At 47.3% G+C, this 21,354-nt stretch overlaps 1 protein-coding gene across 1 annotated transcript in view; it reads left to right on the top strand.

Moving 5' to 3' along the window:
• Positions 1 to 20,933, top strand: part of LOC112245075 (coxsackievirus and adenovirus receptor homolog) — a 110,890-nt gene extending 89,957 nt beyond the window's left edge. Inside the window, exons 4-7 of the mRNA XM_024413013.2 lie at positions 15,749 to 15,904; positions 16,066 to 16,188; positions 16,339 to 16,477; positions 18,880 to 20,933. Of these exons, the coding sequence (XP_024268781.1) occupies positions 15,749 to 15,904; positions 16,066 to 16,188; positions 16,339 to 16,477; positions 18,880 to 19,165 (704 nt within the window). The 3' untranslated portion in view covers positions 19,166 to 20,933. The remainder of the gene's footprint in view (positions 1 to 15,748; positions 15,905 to 16,065; positions 16,189 to 16,338; positions 16,478 to 18,879) is intronic.
• Positions 20,934 to 21,354: the final 421 nt, after the last annotated feature.

The raw sequence follows: 21,354 nt of genomic DNA on the forward strand, positions 1-21,354 counted from the left end.
GGAACATTGCTGCCGGGTCTTGATTCCATTCAGCCATGAGCGTAAGGGAGGTCGGGCTATGATGTTGGCGATTAGGCCTGGTTCGCAGTCGGCGTTCCAATTCATCCCCAAGGTGTTCAATGGGGTTGAGGTCAGGACTCTGTACAGGCCAGTCAAGTTCTTCCACACCGATCTCGACAAGCCATTTTTGTATGGACCTCGCTTTGTGCACGTTGGCATTGTCATGCTGAAACAGGAAAGGGCCACAAAGTTAAAGCAAAGAATCATCTAGAATGTCATTGCTGTAGCGTTAAGATTTCCTTTCACTGGAACCAAGGGGCCGAGCTCGAACCATGAAAAACAGCCCCAGACTATTATTCCTCCTCCACCAAACTTAACAGTTGGCACTATGCATTCGGGCAGGTAGCTTTCTCCTGCCATCTGCCGAACCAAGATTTGTCCGTCGGACTGCCAGATGGTGAAGCGTGATTTGTCACACCAGAGAACCCGTTTCCACTGCTCCAGAGTCCAGTGGAGGTGAGCTTTACACCTCTCCGGCTGCTCGCTCGGCCATGGAAACCCATTTTATAAAGCTCCTGACAAACACTTCTTGTGCTGACGTTGCTTCCACAGGCAGTTTGGAACTTGGTCGATCTTTACGCTCTGTGCTTCACCACTCTGTGGTCCCGGTCTGTGAGTTTGTGTGGCCTACCACTGAGCCGTAGTTCCTTCTAGACGTTTCCACTTTACTATAACAGTGGTCTTGCCACACAAACTCACACAAAATCCCCTGGTCAACTAAGCTCTAGCAGCGCGGAAATTTGACAAACTGACTTGTTGGAAATGTGGTATCCTATGACGTACCATATTGAAAGTCACTGAGCTCTTCAGTAAGGCCGCTCTTCAGTAAGGCCATTCTACTGCCAGTGTTTGTCTATGGAGACTTGCATGACTATGTGTTTGATTTTTACACCTGTCAGCAATGGGTGTCGCTGAAAAAGCAGAATCCACTCATTTGAAGGGGTGTCTACATACTTTTGTATATATTGTGTACTTCAGTCTGACTGCCATCGTTGAAGTCATTTGTGGTGAAGTCAAAACGAGGTGTGTTGTACAAAAGAAAGTTATCAGCGATTGGATCATCTCGAATCAAATCACATTTTATTGGTCACATACACGTGATTAGCAGATGTTATTGCGGGTGTACGAAATTCTTGTGCTTCTAGCTCTGACAGTGCAGTAATATCTAACAAATTACACAACATATACCCAATACACACACATCTAAGTAAGAATTGAGACAATTTACATATGGACGAGCGATGTCAGAGCGGAAAAGACTAAGATACTGTAGAATAGTATAGAAAATCTGTATATACATATGAGATGAGTAATGTAAGGTATGTAAACATTAAGTGAATGAGATACCGTAGAATAGTATAGAAAACAGTATATACAGTTGAAGTCGGAAGTTTACATACACCTTAGTCAAATACATTTAAACTCAGTTTTTCACAATTCCGGACATTTAATCCTAGTAACAATTCCTGACACGGCCTGTTACCAAAACCTGCGGACTCTGTTTCACTGCAGCCGACGTGAGTAAAACATCTAAACGTGTTAACCCTCGCAAGGCTGCAGGCCCAGACGGCATCCTCAGAGCATGCGCAGACCAGCTGGCTGATGCGTTTACGGACATATTCAATCGATCCTTATCCCAGTCTGCTGTCCCCTCATGCTTCAAGAGGGCCACCATTGTTCCTGTTCCCAAGAAAGCTAAAGGTAACTGAGCTAAACGACTACCACCCCGTAGCACTCACTTCCGTCATCTTGAAATGCTTTGAGAGACTAGTCAAGGACCATATCACCTCCACCCTACCTGACACCCTAGACCCACTCCAATTTGCTTACCGCCCCAATAGGTCCACAGATGACGCAATCGCAAGCACACTGCCCTAACCCATCTGGACAAGAGGAATACCTATGTGAGAATGCTGTTCATCAACTACAGCTCAGCATTTAACACCATAGTACCCTCCAAACTCATCATCAAGCTCAAGACCCTGGGTCTCGACCCCGCCCTGTGCAACTGGGTACTGGACTTCCTGACGTACCGCCCCCAGGTGGTGAGGGTAGGTAACAACATCTCCACCCCGCTGATCCTCAACACTTGGGCCCCACAAGGGTGCGTTCTGAGCCCTCTCCTGTAGTCCCGGTTCACCATTGACTGCATGGCCATGCACGCCTCCAACTCAATCATCAAGTTTGCGGACGACACTACAGTGGGAGGCTTGATTACCAACTATGACGAGACGGCCTACAGGGAGGAGCTGAAGTCCCTCGGAATGTGGTGTCGGGAAAATAACCTCACACTCAACAAAACAAAGGAGATGATCGTGGACTTCAGGAAACAGCAGAGGGAACACCCCCCTATCCACATCGACGGGACAGTAGTGGAGAGGCTAGTAAGTTTTAAGTTCCTCGGCGTACACATCACGGACAAACTGGATTGGTCCACCCACACAGACAGCGATGTGAAGAAGGTGCAGCAGCGCCTCTTCAACCTCAGGGAGCTGAAGAAATTCGGCTTGTCACCAAAAGCACTCACAAACTTTTACAGATGCACAATCGAGAGCATCCTGTTGGGCTGTATCACCGCCGGGTACGGCAACTGCTCCGCCCTCAACCGTAAGGCTCTACAGAGGGTAGTGAGGTCTGCACAACGCATCACCGGGGGCAAACTACCTGCCCTCCAGGACACCTACACCACCCGATGTCACAGGAAGGCCATAAAGATCATCAAGGACAACAACCACCTGAGCCACTGCCTGTTTGCAGTGTATCATCCAGAAGGCGAGGTCAGTACAGGTGCATCAAAGCAGGGACCGAGAGACTGAAAAACAGTTTCTATCTGTTAAACAGCCACCACTAACATTGAGTGGTTGCTGCCAACATACTGACTCAACTCCAGCCACTTTAATAATGGAAAGTGATGTAAAAAATGTATCACTAGCCACTTTAAACAATGCTACTTAATATAATGTTTACATACCCTACATTACTCATCTCATATGTATATACTGTACTCGATACCATCTACTGCATCTTGCCTATGCCGTTCTGTACCATCACTCATTCATACATCTTTATGTACATATTCTTTATCCTTTTACACTTGTGTGTATAAGGTAGCAGTTGTGGAATTGTTAGGTTAGATTACTCGTTGGTTACTACTGCATTGTCGGGACTAGAAGCACAAACATTTCGCTACACTCGCATTAGCATCTGCTAACCATGTGTATGTGACAAATAAAATTTGATTTGATATAGTAAAAATACCCTGTCGTAGATCAGTTAGGATCATCACTTTATTTTAAGAATGTGAAATGTCAGAATAATAGTAGAGATATATTTCAGCTTTTATTTATTTTATCACATTCCCAGTGGGCCAGAAGTTTACATACACTCAATTAGTATTTGGTAGCATTGCCTTTAAATTATTTAACTTGGGTCAAACGTTTCGGGTAGCCTTCCACAAGCTTCCCACAATAAGTTGGGTGAATTTTGGCCCATTCCTCCTGACTTGGCTGGTGTAACTGAGTCAGGTTTGTAGGTCTCCTTGCTCACACAGGCTTTTTCAACTCTGCCAACAAATGTTCTATGGGATTGAGGTCAGGGCTTTGTGATGGCCACTCCAAAACCTTGAATTTGTTGTCCTTAAGCCATTTTGCCACAACTTTGGAAGTATGCTTTGGGTCATTTGTGACCAAGTTTTAACTTCCTAACGGATGACTTGAAATTCTGCTTCAATATATCCACATCATTTTCCTTCCTCATGATGCCATCTATTTTGTGAAGTGCACCAGTCCCTCCTGCAGCGAAGCACCCCCACATCATGATGCTGCCACCTCCGTGCTTTACGGTTGGGATGGTGTTCTTGGACTTGCAACCCTCCCCCTTTTTCCTCCAAACATAACAATGGTCCTTATGGCCAAACAACAGTTCTATTTTTGTTTCATCAGACCAGAGGACATTTGTTCAAAAGGTATGATCTGGTATCTGGTATGATCTGGATTTTTCATGGTGGTTTTGGAGCAGTGGCTTCTTCCTTGCTGAGTGGCCTTTCAGGTTATGTCGATATAGGACTTGTTTTACTTTAAATGTATTTTGCCTCCTCAGGTTGAAGAGGCTCTGTTGCGCCGTCTTTACCATGCTGTCTGTGTGGGTGGTCCATTTCAGTTTGTCAGTGATGTGTACGCCAAGGAACTTGAAGCTTTCCACCTCCTCCACTGCAGTCCCGTCAATGTAGATAATGGGATGCACTCTCTGCTTTTTCTTGAAGTCCACGATCATCTCCTTTGTTTTGTTGACTTTGAGTGAGAGGTTGTTTTCCAGGCACCACACTCCCAGAGCCCTCGCCACCTCCCTATAGGTTGTCACGTCATCATTGGTAATCAAGCCTACTACTGTTGTTATCTGCAAACTTGATGATTGAGTTGGAGGCATGCTTGGCCACGCAGTCAATGGTGAACAGGGACTACAGGGGGGGGCTGAGCACGCACCCTTGTGAGGCCCCAGTGTTGAGGATCAGTGGAGTGGAGTTCGTTTCCTACCTTCACCACCTGGGGGAGGCCCGTCAGGAAGTCCAGTACCCAGTTGCACAGGGCAGGGTTCAGACCCAGGGCTTCAAGCTTAATGATGAGCTTGGAGGGTACTATGGTATTGACTACTGAGCTATAGTCAATAAACAGCATTCTTACATAGGTATTCCTCTTGTCCAGATGGGATAGGGAAGTGTGCAGAGTGATGGCGATTGCATCGTCTGTGGATCTATTGGGGCAATAAGCAAATTGAAGTGGGTCTAGGGTGGCAGGTAAGGTAGTCTCTCAAAGCACTTCATGGTGACAGAGGTTAGTGCTATGGGGCGATAGTCATGTTCAGTTACCTTTGCCTTCTTGGGTACAGGAACAATGGTGGCCGTCTTGAAACGTGATGACAGCAGACTGGGATAGGGAGGGATTGAAATTGCCTGTAAACACACCAGCCAGCTGGTCTGCGCATGCTCTGAGGACACTGCTAGGGATGCCATCTGGTCCGGTAGCCTTACGAGGGTTAACGCGCTTAAATATCTTACTCACGTTGGCCACGGAGAGCCCAAAGTCCTTTGTAGCGGGCCTCGTCGGTGGCACTGCGTTATCCTCAAAGCGTGCCAAGAATATGTTTAGCCTGTCCGGAAGCAAGACGTCGGTCTCGGCGACGTGGCTGGTTTTCCTTTTGTAGTCTGTGATTGTCTGTAGTCCCTGCCACATACGTCTGGCATCTGAGCCGTTGAATTGCGACTCCACTTTATCTCTATACTGACGTTTAGCTTTGTTTCTTCGCGTTGCAGAGTGAATAACTACACTGTTTATATTCTGCCATGTTATCAGTTGCCTTGCCATGGTTAAATGCAGTGGTTTGCGCAAATGCTATCATCTATCCACGGTTTCTGGTTAGGGTAGTTTTTAATAGTCAGAGGGTACTACATCTCCTATACACTTCCTTATAAACTCAGTCACTGCATCCATGTTTGCATCAAGATTATTTTCACAAGCTACCTGGAACATATCCCAGTCCACGTAATTAAAACGATCCTGAAGCATGGATTCTGATTGGTCAGACCAGCATTGAATAGTACAAAGCACAGGCACTTCCTGTTTGAGTTTCTGCCTATAGGACGGGAGGAGAAAGATGGAGTCGTGGTCAGATTTGCCGATAGGAGTGCGGGAGAGGGCCTTGTAAGCATTCTGGAAGTTTGAATAGCAATGGTCAGGAGTCTTAGTAACACGAGTAGGACAGTCGATGTGTTCATAGAACTTCGACCGCCTAGTCCTCAGATTTGCTTTGTTGAAATCCCCAGTGACAATAAATGCAGCCTCAGGATACGTGGTTTCTGGTTTGCATAAAGTCCAGTGAAGTTCTTTGAGGACAGTCAAGGTTTCGGCTTGAGGTGATATGTAAACGGCCATGGCGGAGGAGAATTCTCTTGGGTGATAATATGGTCGGCATTTAATTGCGAGGTATTCTAGGTCAGGTGAACAAAAGCACTTGAGTTCCTGTATGTTCCTAGAATTACACCATTATTCCTTAATCATGAAACACCCCCCTCCGCCCTTCTGCTTCCCGGAGAGATATTTTTTCCTGTCTGCGCGATGTACTGAGAATCTTGCGTATCCCGAGAGAGCCATGTTTCCGAGTATCAAAGCCAAATGCCGAATTTTCAAAACACCACTTTACCCATGTGTGTTCTGACTCTGGCCCAACCCATCGATATCTAGTCCCAATCAGAACCATTAGAATGTGTTTGTGTTCTAGAAATTGTCGGGGAGGTATTCAGATCCAGACTCATTGCGGAGAACAAACTAACATCTGTGGGTGTGGCGTATTGTTTGGCCGAATCAAGGAGTCTGGGTAGCCAGGCAAGTGTATGGCTGTTCCTGTGTCAACTTTACTCTGAAACTCCCCCAGTCACTCAACCATTCAGCATATGTACATACTGTATGAAAAGTGGTGTGGGCTGACTGATGTGGTCAAACAACATAGGAACTATTACTAAGGCCCTGCACACTTTATCGTAAATACTGCCAGTGCCTGGATAAAGTATGATTAGGACTCTGTTGTTTTCCTGGTTAACAACATCTCTCTTTTGAGAAATTGGTGTTGTGACACAATTCGTTGGTGTTATATTTAACTGCCTTAACCAGGAAGTTGTGTCCAAAACAAACTGGTTTCTAGTCATTCATTTACACCAGTAAGTCTGGCTCGAAGCCTCTCTCTCTCAGTTCTACAGGGAGGAAGATAAATTGATTCAGTAATGTCCAATGATTACCTGAGCCAGCTGAGAGATGGGCTTGAGTTGACTAGAGCAAATACAATGCAGAGGCATTTCTCCTAAGTTGGCCACAGAGCTGATGATGTAGTGTCTGTCGATACTTACTTGCTGCTGCCCGGTAGTGGGTCTGACAGGCCTAAAGCCATTGACCCCTGGGGCAGAGCTGTTCCTATTCTCTAGGGGAGCAGTGTGACAAGGAGACCTCTTGCCTGCTCCCCAGTATATCTTCAGTCCTCCTTTTTTTTATTAACAATAATAAATTAATACAAAGTTAAATGGGAAACATAAGTATTCATAAAGAGTATACAAAGGACTGTTGGGCTCGAGGGTACAATAACACATTACACAAGGACCTTAACATGCTGACCACACTGCTCGTCCGTTTCAACAAGAGTCTGCTTAGCCAGACGCTAAAATATAACTTGGTTAGATTTGTGACGCTAGATGCGCTGCAAGTCTCGCCTCACCTTATTGGTTTTTAGGAGCATATATCCACGTGGGTGATTGAAAGATGAACTGAGGTTCACACAGTCTCGTCGGTATTGGTAATGCACCTTGAAGTGAGTTGCGAACCGCCATGTAAAGTCCGAAGAAGAAGCCTGAACGAGACGAGATTACTGGAATCAAACTTGGTTTACCCTTTTTATCAGTGGGATTAATTGTCGGAGTAGAGGACCTTGTGCATTTCGGGTAAAATAACAACCTAAAGTTTATCCCAGGACAAAGTAGCTAGCAACAGCAAGCTAGCTAGCTAAATTGCCATAAATGTTTAATGCTTCTGGACCTCTCCCCAAATTAATATAGTTGGTTCAGAGTTTGTTTTGATATTTAAAACCTGTTAAGCCTCCCCCCTACTTTTTCGGAAATTCTGTTAAAAATCGCGCAACATTTTGGCGTCCTGCTACTCAGGCCAGGAATATAGTATATGCATATGATTAGTATGTGTGGATAGAAAACACTCAGAAGTTTCCAAAACTGTTTAAATCACGGCTGTGACTATAACAGAACGTCTGTTTCATCGAAAAGCGCAGGAAAATCTGATCACTGGAGATGGAAAAAAATATCCATGCGCCACTTCAACCCATTGTTAAAGGTGAACCGTATTAAATGAGGCCGAGGATGCAGTACCTACAGCTTCCACAGGATGTATAGAGTCTTCTCATTTGATTCTGATTTGATTCTTGGTAGATCCGACCAAAGGGAACCGATTCCCTCCGACCACCAACTTGAGGCATTGTCTCTGTGTTTTTCCGGACATTTTTTCCACACGACCAGCTATCGAATTTACATCGCCTCCTGATGATTTTTATAGCTTATTAACGTGTAGTAATACCTAAAGTTGTATTAGAAAGGTATTTCGAAGTGTTTTGTGAAAGTTTATCGTCGACTTTTTAACTTTTAAAAAATGACGTTACGTTATGAAACGCTATTTTTTTCCGTTTATCACACAGTCTTCATAGATCGATATCTAGGCTATATATGGACCGATTTAATCCAAAAAAAGACCCAGTATTGATTATGGGACATCAAGGTGTGCCAAGAAAGAAGATGGTCAAAGGTAATGAATGTTTTATATTTTATTGTGCGGTTTGTGTAGCGCAGATAACAATATTGACACTATGCTAATTCTTTTGTTTACATCCCCTACGGGTCTTTTGGGGTGTTGCATGCTATCAGATAATAGCTTCTCATGCTTTCGCCGAAAAGCATTTTAAAAATCTGACTCGGTGGCTAGATTCACAACGACTGTAGCTTTATTTCAATACCAAGCATGTGTATTTTAATGAACGTTTGCGTTTTAACTAATACTATTAGCGTTTAGCGTAGCGCATTTGCATTTCCAGAGCTCTAGGTGGGACGTCTGCGTCTCAAGTAGGATCAAGAGGTTTTAAACCTGTGTGTCCTGATCACGTCTGGTGTGGGTGGACAAAATCAACATGCGCGCGATGGCAGACGCACGCACGCCAGCGGTCTAATCAGCATGTAAGGGATATACACACATTTGATAATTTTTTTGTCGGTGGAGTTTTTGTAAATATACATTTGAATCTGAATTTTGTCCAAAATAATAATACAATGAATTCCCATCAGGTCACAATGTAAATGCTCCAGAGAACTTTGGCAGACATGGCACACAGTCACACACACTCTCAGATGTACACGTGCGCACACACACACTAGGCCGCCTCGCTTCGCGTTCCTGGGAAACTATACAGTTTTTTGTTTTTTTACGTGTTATTTCTTACATTAGTACCCCAGGTCATCTTAGGTTTCATTACATACAGTCGAGAAGAACTACTGAATATAAGATCAGCGTCAACTCACCATCAGTACGACCAAGAATATGTTTTTCGCGACGCGGATCCTGTGTTCTGCCTTACAAACAGGACAACGGAGTGGATCCCATGCAGCGACCCAAAAAAACGACTCCGAAAAAGAGGGAAACGAGGCGGTCTTCTGGTCAGACTCCGGAGAGTCTGACAGCTTCTATCTCAAGGCCATCAGACTGTTAAACAGCCACCACTAACATTGAGTGGCTACTGCCAACACACTGTCAATGACACTGACTCTACTCCAGCCACTGGAACTATCTCATATGTATATACTGTACTCGATACCATCTACTGTATCTTGCCTATGCTGCTCTGTACCATCACTCATTCATATATCCTTATGTACATATTCTTTATCCCCTTACACTGTGTATAAGACAGTAGTTTTGGAATTGTTAGTTAGATTACTTGTTGGTTATTACTGCATTGTCGGAACTAGAAGCACAAGCATTTCGCTACACTCGCATTAACATCTGCTAACCATGTGTATGTGACAAATAAAATTTGATTTGATTTAAGAGATTATTACTTTTTGAGGACGGTTTGGTTTCGGTTCAATTATAAAAACATTATGGTTTTGATTTATTTTTTTTACATTAAATGGACTATGCATTATGTGAGTTGAATTCTGTAACACTGAATAAAACAATCAAAGACCCATGATGGTAATGACTGCCCATTACTGCTCATCACTTATTAACCATCATTCACATTACTTTAATCAAATATTACATTTCTTTTATGACTTTTATAATTCAAGTCCTCATCTCATCTCTATAGAGCTGCTGCCTATGCGATCTGACAAAATCACTATTTTAGTAGTTCTTCAAAGTAAATAAGACACACTTTTATAAATACCAAATATCAATCACTTAGGTCATGTATTTTCAGGTAGAGCTACCTCACGCGTTCTTCTCTCATTTCTCTGTGTCTGCCCCACACCGACCAGACAAATAGGAGCGCAATGGATTATGGTCATTGTAGTTAATTACCACGTTTTCTGCACTATGTTGAATATTGTCCTGTTAGAAACTACAACCCTCTACTACATCACACTGTTTGGGTTTGATCTGATGTGTCTCTAGAGAAACTGTGCATTGAGCCAACTAAAAACCAACTAAATGGAATTAAAATAATTGAACCAACGTCGGTCCATTAGTTGTTTAAAAACAAAAAATAACATACATTTTGGACACACACACACACACACAGAGGCATCTTCCCTGAGTGCAGGTAACGTTGTGAGCTATGTGTTGTCTCCGCTAGTTTAAAGATGGACAGTGACGTTAACAGGAGGAGAGAGCACCTGCAGTCAGTACAGCACACCGGACAGGCACATCAGCAACCCTCACAACCATTCACCATCTCTGCCTAGACCTCACATCAACCATTCACCATCTCTGCCTAGACTTCACATCAACCCTCACAACCATTCACCATCTCTGCCTAGACTTCACATCAACCATTCACCATCTCTGCCTAGACTTCACATCAACCATTCACCATCTCTGCCTAGACTTCACATCAACCATTCACCATCTCTGCCTAGACTTCACATCAACCATTCACCATCTCTGCCTAGACTTCACATCAACCATTCACCATCTCTGCCTAGACTTCACATCAACCCTCACAACCATTCACCATCTCTGCCTAGACTTCACATCAACCATTCACCATCTCTGCCTAGACTTCACATCAACCCTCACAACCATTCACCATCTCTGCCTAGACTTCACATCAACCCTCACAACCATTCACCATCTCTGCCTAGACTTCACATCAACCATTCACCATCTCTGCCTAGACTTCACATCAACCCTCACAACCATTCACCATCTCTGCCTAGACCTCACATCAACCATTCACCATCTCTGCCTAGACTTCACATCAACCCTCACAACCATTCACCATCTCTGCCTAGACCTCACATCAACCATTCACCATCTCTGCCTAGACTTCACATCAACCCTCACAACCATTCACCATCTCTGCCTAGACCTCACATCAACCATTCACCATCTCTGCCTAGACTTCACATCAACCCTCACAACCATTCACCATCTCTGCCTAGACTTCACATCAACCATTCACCATCTCTGCCTAGACTTCACATCAACCCTCACAACCATTCACCATCTCTGCCTAGACTTCACATCAACCCTCACAACCATTCACCATCTCTGCCTAGACCTCACATCAACCATTCACCATCTCTGCCTAGACTTCACATCAACCCTCACAACCATTCACCATCTCTGCCTAGACTTCACATCAACCCTCACAACCATTCACCATCTCTGCCTAGACCTCACATCAACCATTCACCATCTCTGCCTAGACTTCACATCAACCCTCACAACCATTCACCATCTCTGCCTAGACTTCACATCAACCATTCACCATCTCTGCCTAGACTTCACATCAACCCTCACAACCATTCACCATCTCTGCCTAGACCTCACATCAACCATTCACCATCTCTGCCTAGACTTCACATCAACCCTCACAACCATTCACCATCTCTGCCTAGACTTCACATCAACCATTCACCATCTCTGCCTAGACCTCACGTGAACCATTCACCATCTCTGCCTAGACTTCACATCAACCATTCACCATCTCTGCCTAGACTTCACATCAACCCTCACAACCATTCACCATCTCTGCCTAGACTTCACATTAACCATTCACCATCTCTGCCTAGACCTCACGTGAACCATTCACCATCTCTGCCTAGACTTCACATCAACCATTCACCATCTCTGCCTAGACTTCACATCAACCATTCACCATCTCTGCCTAGACTTCACATCAACCCTCACAACCATTCACCATCTCTGCCTAGACCTCACATCAACCATTCACCATCTCTGCCTAGACTTCACATCAACCCTCACAACCATTCACCATCTCTGCCTAGACCTCACATCAACCATTCACCATCTCTGCCTAGACTTCACATCAACCCTCACAACCATTCACCATCTCTGCCTAGACCTCACATCAACCATTCACCATCTCTGCCTAGACTTCACATCAACCCTCACAACCATTCACCATCTCTGCCTAGACTTCACATCAACCATTCACCATCTCTGCCTAGACTTCACATCAACCCTCACAACCATTCACCATCTCTGCCTAGACTTCACATCAACCCTCACAACCATTCACCATCTCTGCCTAGACCTCACATCAACCATTCACCATCTCTGCCTAGACTTCACATCAACCCTCACAACCATTCACCATCTCTGCCTAGACTTCACATCAACCATTCACCATCTCTGCCTAGACCTCACGTGAACCATTCACCATCTCTGCCTAGACTTCACATCAACCATTCACCATCTCTGCCTAGACTTCACATCAACCCTCACAACCATTCACCATCTCTGCCTAGACTTCACATCAACCATTCACCATCTCTGCCTAGACCTCACGTGAACCATTCACCATCTCTGCCTAGACTTCACATCAACCATTCACCATCTCTGCCTAGACTTCACATCAACCATTCACCATCTCTGCCTAGACTTCACATCAACCTTCAACAGCCATTCACTTTCATTCTGTCACCTTGGCCTCAGTCTCATGTATCACGCTCACTTTCTCCATATATACTCTACTGTACCCTATCTGTGCCTCAATGTAGCCCAGTACAGCAATAAATCACCTTATCCTTAGCCCTTCATATTACACCACATCCATATAGTCCACCACAACCAATCACGGTCTCCCTCTAGTCTCTACAGTATTTCTCTAAAGACCAGTCTCTTTCTTCTTCCTTTGACCTCATCTCTCGCTCATATCACACATAAAAATCTGCTCTGATGAAGCTTCTACCCATTTCCAAGAGGAACATCTACATGTTGAGCTATATGTAGCCCTTGATATGTCAAGCTGACTTTGAGCTTTTAATGTGAATTCAAAATGTCATTGCTGTATTACATTGTAAGACACACACGTGGACAGCCGACCTCCAAGTCAGGAGAGCGAGCAGCCTTGGCCCCCGTCATCCCTCCAACCGTCCATCAGTACTCGTTTCATTTCTCTCATGTTCTCTCATTCCTCCCCTCCCTCGTTCTGCCCGTCCTGACCCCTGCCTATTAGATTAGATGGGCTGGGGTGCTGCACTATGTGCTGTAGTGTCCCACAGGGCTGTCTGGTGTTAATCCACATGGTTCTGTCCTCCCCTCTCGCCGGGCTTTGTTGTTACAACGCCCATTACCAAACCATGTCAGTGCTCCAGCACAACGCTCAGACGCACAGAGAGAGAGAAAGAGAGGCAGTCGCACATACACACATGACTACACACATGACTACACACACAGCGCCAATCAGGCTTCCTAAATGTCTCCCCACCTCCCATCCCTAGCATAGTACCCCCTACCTCACCTCACCTCCCATCCCTAGCATAGTACCCTCTACCTCACCTCACCTCCCATCCCTAGCATAGTACCCCCTACCTCACCTCACCTCCCATCCCTAGCATAGTACCCCCTACCTCACCTCCCATCCCTAGCATAGTACCCCCTACCTCACCTCACCTCCCATCCCTAGCATAGTACCCCCTACCTCACCTCCCATCCCTAGCATAGTACCCCCTACCTCACCTCCCATCCCTAGCATAGTACCCCCTCACCTCACCCCACCTCCCATCCCTAGCATAGTACCCCCTACCTCACCTCACCTCCCATCCCTAGCATAGTGCCCCCTACCTCACCCCACCTCCCATCCCTAGCATAGTACCCCCTACCTCACCTATCACCTCCCATCCCTAGCATAGTACCCCTACCTCACCTCACCTCCCATCCCTAGCATAGTACCCCCTACCTCACCTCCCATCCCTCATAGTACCCCCTACCTCACCTCCCATCCCTAGCATAGTACCCCCTACCTCACCTCACCTCCCATCCCTAGCATAGTACCCCCTACCTCACCTCACCCCACCTCCCATCCCTAGCATAGTACCCCTACCTCACCTCACCCCATCCCTAGCATAGTACCCCCTACCTCACCTCACCCCATCCCTAACATAGTACCCCCCTACCTCACCTCACCTCCCATCCCTAGCATAGCCCCCTACCTCACCTCCCATCCCTAGCATAGTACCCCCTACCTCACCTCCCATCCCTAGCATAGTACCCCCTACCTCACCTCCCATCCCTAGCATAGTACCCCCTACCTCACCTCCCATCCCTAGCATAGTACCCCCTACCTCACCCCACCTCCCATCCCTAGCATAGTACCCCCTACCTCACCTCCCATCCCTAGCATAGTACCCCCTACCTCACCCCACCTCCCATCCCTAGCATAGTACCCCCTACCTCACCTCACCTCCCATCCCTAGCATAGTACCCCCTACCTCACCTCACCTCCCATCCCTAGCATAGTACCCCTACCTCACCTCCCATCCCTAGCATAGTACCCCCTACCTCACCTCACCTCCATCCCTAGCATAGTACCCCTACCTCACCTCACCCCACCTCCCATCCCTAGCATAGTACCCCCTACCTCACCTCACCCCATCCCTAGCATAGTACCCCTACCTCACCTCACCCCATCCCTAACATAGTACCCCTACCTCACCTCACCCCATCCCTAGCATAGTGCCCCCTACCTCACCTCACCCCATCCCTAGCATAGTACCCCCTACCTCACCTCACCCCATCCCTAGCATAGTACCCCTACCTCACCCCACCTCCCATCCCTAGCATAGTACCCCCTACCTCACCTCCCATCCCTAGCATAGTACCCCCCTACCTCACCTCACCCCCATCTCTAGCATAGCGCCCCCACCTCACCTCACCCCACCTCCCATCCCTAGCATAGTACCCCCTACCTCACCTCACCCCCCATCCCTAGCATAGTACCCCTACCTCGCCTCACCCCACCTCCCATCCCTAGCATAGTACCCCTACCTCACCTCACCCCCCATCCCTAGCATAGTACCCCCTACCTCACCTCACCCCACCCCCATCCCTAGCATAGTACCCCCCTACCTCACCTCACCCCCATCCCTAGCATAGTACCCCCTACCTCACCTCACGCCCCATCCCTAGCATAGTACCCCCTACCTCGCCTCACCCCACCTCCCATCCCTAGCATAGTACCCCCTACCTCGCCTCACCCCACCTCCCATCCCTAGCATAGTACCCCCTACCTCACCTCACCCCACCGCTCCAGCAGACAGACAGACAGTTGGTCTGTTCATCTTTGCCTTGCACTGGATCTGGCCTGCTTTCAATTTGGAGTTTTGTTTGCTTTTGAATTCTCGTCTCCTGTCAACAGACTGAAACTATGTCTGGCTTCCGCAGATGCCCCCACCGTTTGTGTGTGTGTCACGCTCTGATCGTAATTATCTTGAGTGACAGCACCTGTAATGACAGCAGCTGTATCACTGACCCTGATTACTGCTCTCATTACGCTGATGACTGCTGCTATGAGACACAGACACACAGCGTGGCAACCTGCCCAGAGGGGTGTGCAATAGAAAATTTCCGCCATGTCTGCCATCTCTAATAGCTTATTCTCCCCCCCTCCCCCTCTCTCCTGGTAGTGAGACCGTCCAAGCCCAGATGCTCTGCCGACGGCCCCACCCTGGAGGGTACGGATGTGGTCCTGAGGTGTACGTCCAGTGAGGGGACCAACCCCCTGCAGTACACCTGGGAGAAGACCAGCGACAACAAACTGCTGCCTGCCTCCGCCGTGCTAGGTAAGACACATAATATTTATGGAAGCCAGGTTTCACCATCCCCAGATGGAGCAGATGCTTTGAAACAGAATGGTTATTCACTGCCAAATGGACAGAAGGGTCTCTGAAAAGTTTTGGCTTCCTGAACGTGCCTCTGTCAACCCCTCCCCCTCTGTCTGTAGACCCTGTGGGAGGCACCATGAATGTAAGGAACGCGTCCACCAGCTCCTCAGGAACCTACCGCTGCACAGCTAAGAACCACGTGGGCATGGAGGAGTGTATTCTACAGCTTGGCATCACTCCCCGTGAGTCCCTCAACGCCCCCTGATTCACCTTTATGTGATTATTTTAATCGGGTGGGCATTTGTGCTGAGACCTGTATGGCTGTATAGAGTCAAAATGGTGGGATTGTGTAGGATGAGTGTTTTTAATGATTTTCTCTGTATGTGGTCTAGCCCCCAACACTGCTGGTATCATAGCTGGAGCCATCATCGCTGTTCTGCTGGCCCTCATCATCATCGCCATCATCCTCTTCTGCTGCTGCCGCGCCCGCAACAGGAAGAAGTACGAGAAGGAGATCTCCTACGAGATCAGGTACGGGCAACGCATTATTACACCCTCAATACTGTGTAGGATCCCCCAAATACACTTCATTGAACAGACACTGGTACATACTGCATCAAACTGATATAGCAGTGTAGTATGTATTATCTAACTATCTGTATGTGGTTTATTTGGCTGCTACAGCCTGAGATAAAGCAACGACAACTGTGCCAGTAGGTATGGGTCATTGTGAACGTCCAACATTCTCTGGCCCCAGCTCCTCCCGGCCCAGTCTCACTCACTCACTCACTCTCTCACTCTCTCACTCACACACACACACACACTCACTCACTCACTCACACACACACACACACACACACACACACACACACACACAGAAAAAAGGTTGTCGCCCCATCAGTGTTCTTTTTTTCCCCTTCCTAAAATAAATGGCTTTGGTAATCAGTTTGGGGGTTTTGTTTGTTCTGTGGATCCTGTCTGTCCTGCCCAGCCCCCTCTGGACACAGTATTCCATCCAGAAAGCACAGGGCCTCCCTCCCTCTGTCTCTGGATCTGCTAGCTTCAGCCTGGACACTGTCTGGCTATCTGCCTGGCAACTCAGTGGAGCACAAAAAAGATTAGCCCAATGAGCACTGTGTCTGGGTACCCAGCCCTGACACACACACACACACGAAGGCACGCATACAGACAGGAATGCACACTTGCACACACAGAAAAACACTTGTGCGCATACACACACTATGCATGCACACACACACATATTTACTAACATGTTCAAAGCCAAGGGCCCCTCAGGCTCAGTTTGATTGAGCTCTTTAATGGATTATTGCCGGTTATTAGTTTTGAATTGTGTTACTCTGGGAGCTGAAGGGGGTTGCTCTGTTACCACTGTTGAGAATCCTCATTCTTACTGTAGCTGACCAGAGCTGGCACAGTTCGAACTACATTCCATCCCCACTGGCTATCATCGCTGTCTCTTTCTCTCCCTTCATCCTCTTTTTCAGTCTGTCCCACTCTGTCTGTCTGTCTTATTCACCCTCTATCTTTCTGTCTGTCCCACTCTGTCTGTCTGTCTTATTCACCCTCTATCTTTCTGTCTGTCCCACCCTCTGTCTGTCTGTCCCACCCTCTGTCTGTCTGTCCCACCCTCTGTCTGTCTGTCCCACCCTGTCCCACCCTCTTTCTCGGTCTGTCTGTCTGTCCCACTCTGCTGTCCCACCCTCTCTCTCTGTATGTCTGTCCCACCCTCTCTCTCTCTCTGTCCCACCCTCTCTCTCTCTCTGTCCCACCCTCTCTCTCTCTCTGTCCCACTCTCTCTCTCTCTGTCCCACCCTCTCTCTCTCTCTCTCTGTCCCACCCTCTCTCTCTCTCTCTGTCCCACTCTCTCTGTCTCTCTGTCCCACTCTCTCTCTCTGTCTCTGTCCCACCCTCTCTCTCTCTCTGTCCCACCCTCTCTCTCTCTCTGTCCCACCCTCTCTCTCTCTCTGTCCCACCCTCTCTCTCTCTCTGTCCCACCCACTCTCTCTCTCTCTGTCCCACCCCTCTCTCTCTCTCTCTCTGTCCCACCCTCTCTCTCTCTCTCTGTCCCACCCCTCTCTCTCTCTCTCTCTCTCTCTGTCCCACCCTCTCTCTCTCTCTGTCCCACCCTCTCTCTCTCTCTCTGTCCCACCCTCTCTCTCTCTCTCTGTCCCACCCTCTCTCTCTCTCTCTGTCCCACCCCCTCTCTCTCTCTCTCTCTGTCCCACCCTCTCTCTCTCTCTCTCTGTCCCACCCCCTCCTCTCTCTCTCTCTCTGTCCCACCCCTCTCTCTCTCTCTGTCCCACCCTCTCTCTCTCTCTCTCTGTCCCTCTCTCTCTCTCTCTCTCTCTCTCTCTCTGTCCCACCCTCTCTCTCTCTCTGTCCCACCCTCTCTCTCTCTCTCTGTCCCACCCTCTCTCTCTCTCTCTGTCCCACCCTCTCTCTCTCTCTCTGTCCCACCCCTCTCTCTCTCTCTCTCTGTCCCACCCTCTCTCTCTCTCTCTCTGTCCCACCCTCTCTCTCTCTCTCTCTGTCCCACCCTCTCTCTCTCTCTCTCTCTGTCCCACCCCTCTCTCTCTCTCTCTCTGTCCCACCCCTCTCTCTCTCTCTCTGTCCCACCCCTCTCTCTCTCTCTGTCCCACCCTCTCTCTCTCTCTGTCCCACCCTCTCTCTCTCTGTCCCACCCTCTCTCTCTCTGTCCCACCCTCTCTCTCTCTGTCCCAGCCGCTCTCCTTGTCTGTCTGTACCACCCTCTCTCCTTGTCTGTGTGTCTCTCCATTATCTTTATTGTTTATCTTTCACTTTCTTTCTCTGTCTGGACCCCTGGGGGAAAATCCAAACCCAAGTGAATGTGAAAGGGAGTGAATAAGCTTGTGTTTTTTACATAACCATCTCACCCCCCTTCTCTCCTTCAGAGAGGACGTCCCCCCTCCGAAGAGCCGCGTATCGACGGCCCGCTCCTTCACCAGCGTGGGCAGCCAGCGCTCCTCCCTAGGCTCCATGTCCCCCTCCAACCTACACGAGTACGCCCTCAAGCCCCAGTACGACAAAATCCCCTCCGTGGAGGAGTATGAGAGGCCCCCCAGCCACGCACCCCTGCCCCCACCCGTCGCCAGCAAGATGGCCGGCCCCAACCTCAGCCGCATGGGCGCCATCGCCGTCATGATCCCCGCCCAGAACAGGGACGGCTCCATTGTGTAGTGGAAAGAAACAGAAAGATGGAGGGAGAGACCGGGGGACACTAGCCAGAGAGGTGGGGTGGCTGGGCTGGGGGACTGTGCTGGGCAGCCAGATTCTACCCTCTACCACGCACCACCAACTGGAACCCCCACTCTGCTCTGCTTTATGGAGGTTTGGGTGTGGTGTTGTACTGAGGAGAAAAGAGAAGCAGTATTGTACCATGTCACCCACTATGAACTATTTACTGTTGACAAAAAAACAGATGCTTTTATGAATTTTACTTCCTGAACTTTCTCACACATGACAATTATGAATTCTAGGCTGGGTACATTTTAATGGTCAATTCACACAGGTTTCTTTGTACATAGTTGAATGCATGATGTTTTTTTTTTATCTAGCCGGCCCTGTGCATAGAGAGTTGTGTTCAGAGCGGACCAAGGTCTCTGATTGGCCTGTTGTGTACCATGTAGAGTATTACAGCTTGACGTGTATGTTTCTGGGAAATGTACAGTTCTACTCTACTTTCTTTGGATGAAATACCCATGGAGTGATCAGACATGTTTGATCAATTCACTTCTGTAACACACAGCTTATCTCAAGAATAGGGGTTGCCGAAGGGATTTTAGAGTTCTGCTTTTCAAAATAATGATTTGTCAAGTAGTTACCTTTTTTAAAGATGTTCATTCCACTGGTTGGACTGTGGCTGATGTCATGGCCATGTTTGCCAGCCCTGAGAGAAATTGGGTCAGCTGGTTATTTCGACAGTTGACCGTTTTGAAATGTCCAGCTTGGTCTGGAGGGGACGGGTGGACAGGGTTGGCTAATGACACGGAAGGGGGAGTTCAGACCTCCACATGGTGTGATTAGTGTATTGTCTCTTTGCTGGGTTTACAGCCCACCCTTCAAGTTCCTACAACAGGCAGTGTTTTGGGAGGTGCGGGGTGAGGTTCACTGAACAATCATATTTGATTGTGTTTGACTGCCACCAGCCCCTCTGACCCCACCAGTACACCCCTTCCTATCCCCTACACTGTATGGTATTATTAACCCGCTCTGGTGTTTAACCATCAAACCCCTGAACAAAATGGTACATTTAACTGCACACTCAGGATTCAATATCTCGATGAAACAAATTTTTCAATTGTCATTATGAAGTCAAAAATGTTTAGTGGTTCATTCATGCACCTCTATTCATGAAGGATGAAGTATGTACAGTATAGTAATTTACATGATATATGGAAGGAAGTGAGTGTTGAGGGGAAGAAGAAGATATTAGGGTGTTAGGTGTCTGCTGCACCAACAGCACAGTAACTCTGTTTTCCAGGGTGTCTATAATGCACCCATGCTCTCTCACTCTGTCACATACTCACAGCCCCCCAGTCAGTGCTTCTGCTCAGCCCAGATGGAGTGTTTCTGTGATTCACATCAGTGTTCTTGTGCCTTGTCTGTACTGACTTGTATCACATACATACTGTTACAGCCACAGGCCTCTAGGTGTGTGTGTGTGTGTGTGTGTGTGTGTGTGTACCCAGGCTGGGCTCTAGTCTTCTACCGTTGCTATGCACTGTACATGTATGTTTTGTAGCCAGCTGTCGTTGTATGGTACATGACACAATAGTTGGCTACAGAACATGCAGTATGTCTGTAGTACGAGACTCACATCGGCATGACAACTAGTCCACTTTTCACGGTTCTGGATCCTGTGTAAATCCACATCAACTGAGTGGAGGTTGGTTACATTAGCTCTATATTCGAACATTAGCAATGTAAAAAACAACAACAAAAACAGTTGACTCACAGTTGTTACTTCTTTTTTTAGTTTTAAATGCATTATTTTAGTGTTTTTTTTTAAACATTTTATTATGAAGGCTTTGTTTGTATGTGTAAATAGTGTAACTTTTACAGTATATCTCTAGAACTAATCCCACCACACTTCCTCTAATGCCCTGTATGTATGATGATGCTCTGCCGTGCTTTGCTTGGTTAATGTGCATCTAAAACATGATCGATGGGTCTTGTAAATAACAGTGGAGGGTGAAAGCCCACTAATGTTAATTCAAGTGGGCACCACTGGAATTCTACTGCAGCCATGTTTCAATATCCACATTAGCGTATTAATTCTGAGGAAGCAATAGCATGCATTGTAAATAGTATACTAGTATGGTTAATGAAACACACACAGACTCTGTGTGTATGAAATAGAAAGTAGT

Source organism: Oncorhynchus tshawytscha, linkage group LG30 (assembly GCF_018296145.1).
Source record: "Oncorhynchus tshawytscha isolate Ot180627B linkage group LG30, Otsh_v2.0, whole genome shotgun sequence".
NCBI lineage: Eukaryota > Metazoa > Chordata > Actinopteri > Salmoniformes > Salmonidae > Oncorhynchus > Oncorhynchus tshawytscha.